This window comes from Bipolaris oryzae, assembly GCF_000523455.1.
Source record: "Bipolaris oryzae ATCC 44560 unplaced genomic scaffold scaffold_399, whole genome shotgun sequence".
NCBI classification, from domain to species: Eukaryota; Fungi; Ascomycota; class Dothideomycetes; order Pleosporales; family Pleosporaceae; genus Bipolaris; species Bipolaris oryzae.
The window spans coordinates 4,258-6,707 of NW_006911675.1; the positions used below are offsets into that span (position 1 = coordinate 4,258).

Below are 2,450 nucleotides of genomic sequence, written 5' to 3' on the forward strand. Positions count from 1 at the left end.
CTAACGAATACGAAATGTCTCCACTCTCTGTCTTCCTCTTGCTGAGCGTACCTCCGTCACTGCTTCACCAAGCATAACGTGGTTATTCTGCACATATGTCTCCCCCAGGAACAGCCATTCACTAGCAAGCTGTCTGAGCAAGAAAGGATATCTTCCGCCAAAGAGAACAACTACAACATCACCAGGCCTTGTGAACATTGGACCTAGGCCTAACATTCCAGATTGAGTGCGATATAATCTCCGGTTGAGTGAGTACATAACACAGCATCTCTCAAAACGAGAGCGCCCTTGCTCATGGTTCGCGTCTTGGGAATCACGTACGAGATCCGCATAGGCCTGTGTATCAAAGCCAGACTCACCCTCTAGCCACTGATACAGGTCACATTTCGCTTGCTTCGTGAAGTGCTCCACTGCTTCGGATCTTGTCGTCGGAGCGCCTTCAAACCCGATTTCGAGCGTATTCAACACACCACCTGCGAGCAGCGTCATAAAAAAAGCAACGTCCAAGGTCTCCGCCCCAAATTGGTATTGCAAATCGGGTCTTGGGGAAATGGGCGTGGGGAATAATTGGTCCCAGATGGTCTTGGGTGAGATTGCTCCACTAGCGCCTTGTGTGATAGTCTCGGAAACAGTAGCGACAACGTCGACCCGGAAGCCGTCCGCTTGTAAGATATTTGGCTCTTTGATTGACCCTTGCACCAACGGGTTGTCCTGCAAATGCGCAAAGTAACGATAATGCCCTTTTGGCGGCACTCCGGCCATATAGACATTCAAAACAAACGACGAAGCATTACGAGGCTCGTAGAATTTAGGAACCCAAGTTGGAAACTCGTCCTGTCCGGTCGGATCGGAGTGGTGCTGTACGTGGGAGAGGGCATCCAAAACCCGAGGACTTCTGCGAATGCAATATCTTGTAAAGTCGCGGTAGACATCGCGCACGCTTTTGTCATAGTCTGGCCTCAGTGCCCAATGTCGAAGAAACTTTCCATCGGGTCGTCGCTGGCCCTCTACATTCTTTGCCAGCCAAATCAAGCCTTTCTGCATGAGTGCCAAGCCTGTATTTTTTTTGTTCCCTGCGAAAGTATTCAAGCTTCCTAAGATCGGTTCTAGTCCCTCATCAGTGCAGCCTAACAGCGCATAAATTCGATCTCTTGGATTTGTGGCCTTGAAGTTTCGAACCGACATAAGGACTCGCAACATCGGGCCGAGCGAACCATTAGGTGTTAGTGGATTCGTTTGGTCTTGGTCTTGTCCCTTTACAATTGCCATAGCTTGCCACAAGCTTAGGCCTGATGCGTTGGGGGTGAGACCTCGATAAAGAAGGAGGAACGGTACGACAACGAGTAGCATGTGAAAATCAACCTCGAGGTCTTCGCATTTCGCAATGCAATCTTTTGCAGCGGCAACTTCCTGGATGCACCAAACGCGCTCGAAGTACTCCTTTGTAAGCAGCGCATCCAACGCTCTGGAATCTTCTGGGTGGTCTTTCATGGCGTTCATAACAAGGCCTTGGCGGTGTAACCGTGCTGTCTGGGCCTGTTGTGGTGACTGGGAGCTTTTTGGAATGGTCGCTTCCAGTGCTGCGGCAGTCATGGCAAGTTTCTGAGCGAATTCGAATGCACGGCGTACTGTTGCATCTTTTTGGCCCAACCAGATGATTACCCGCGACGCGTTATTATACACAGATCGCATATAGGATACCTGGCGGGATCGCTCGGCGTTGTCGTCCTGTCGTATACAAATGGCGTCAATCCAGAGGATCCTGCGCTGGTGCGGTTGTCGTAAAGCTTGTAATGCTTGCTCCAGGTTTTTAGTAAGTTCAAGTTGCCCCTGTATATTCCCTTGGTTGTCTGCACAAAGCAGAACATTATCGCTTTTATCCCTCCCCCAGACATACGATAGTGCTTCAAACGGAACATGAGGGTGTTCTATATCCACATTCTGAAGGGTGCATAAAAACGGGTTGACGCCCTCGCCAGGCCAGAGTTCGAGTAGTCGAGAGTACGCAGTTACATTTCTGTTTGAATCTTGTGGAGGTAATGCCTTATAGATTAAGTTTTCCATTAAGCGCAGTGTGAGGTGAACGTGGTGATCTTCTCTTCACCAATGTCTATATATCATCGATACAAGGGAGAGATCAGGAAACCAGGCGGCAATCAAGTTCCCTCAACGAGGCTGAAGCGGGGCATATTGACGAATCCACCAATCATTTGCCCTTTTGCTGGTGTCACGTGGGCTGCCAGCTCCGGCATAGTCTAAGTCAAGTTCCTTACTCGAAGAAGTCATTGAGATGGTATGTGTTGTAAATGCTGCCACTGCATGTCTATTATTATTATTCCATTATAGTCCTGTATCAGCCGTTGGCTATGTAAGACTTTTGGCCAAAGGCCGTTCTATCTAACTAGTTACAATTTGGTACTTTGTGCTGTGTTGCGTGACTATGGTGCTTC

The 2,450-nt window shown here is 49.0% G+C and overlaps 1 protein-coding gene across 1 annotated transcript; it reads right to left on the reverse strand.

The window, feature by feature from the left end:
- On the reverse strand, nucleotides 1-2,064 carry COCMIDRAFT_111127 (uncharacterized protein; the record flags this gene model as incomplete). The annotated part of the gene is made up of 1 exon (XM_007695698.1): nucleotides 1-2,064. One exon carries the CDS (start codon nucleotides 2,062-2,064, stop codon nucleotides 1-3), a length of 2,064 nt encoding a protein of 687 aa, XP_007693888.1.
- Between the last annotated feature and the right edge of the window lie 386 nt (nucleotides 2,065-2,450).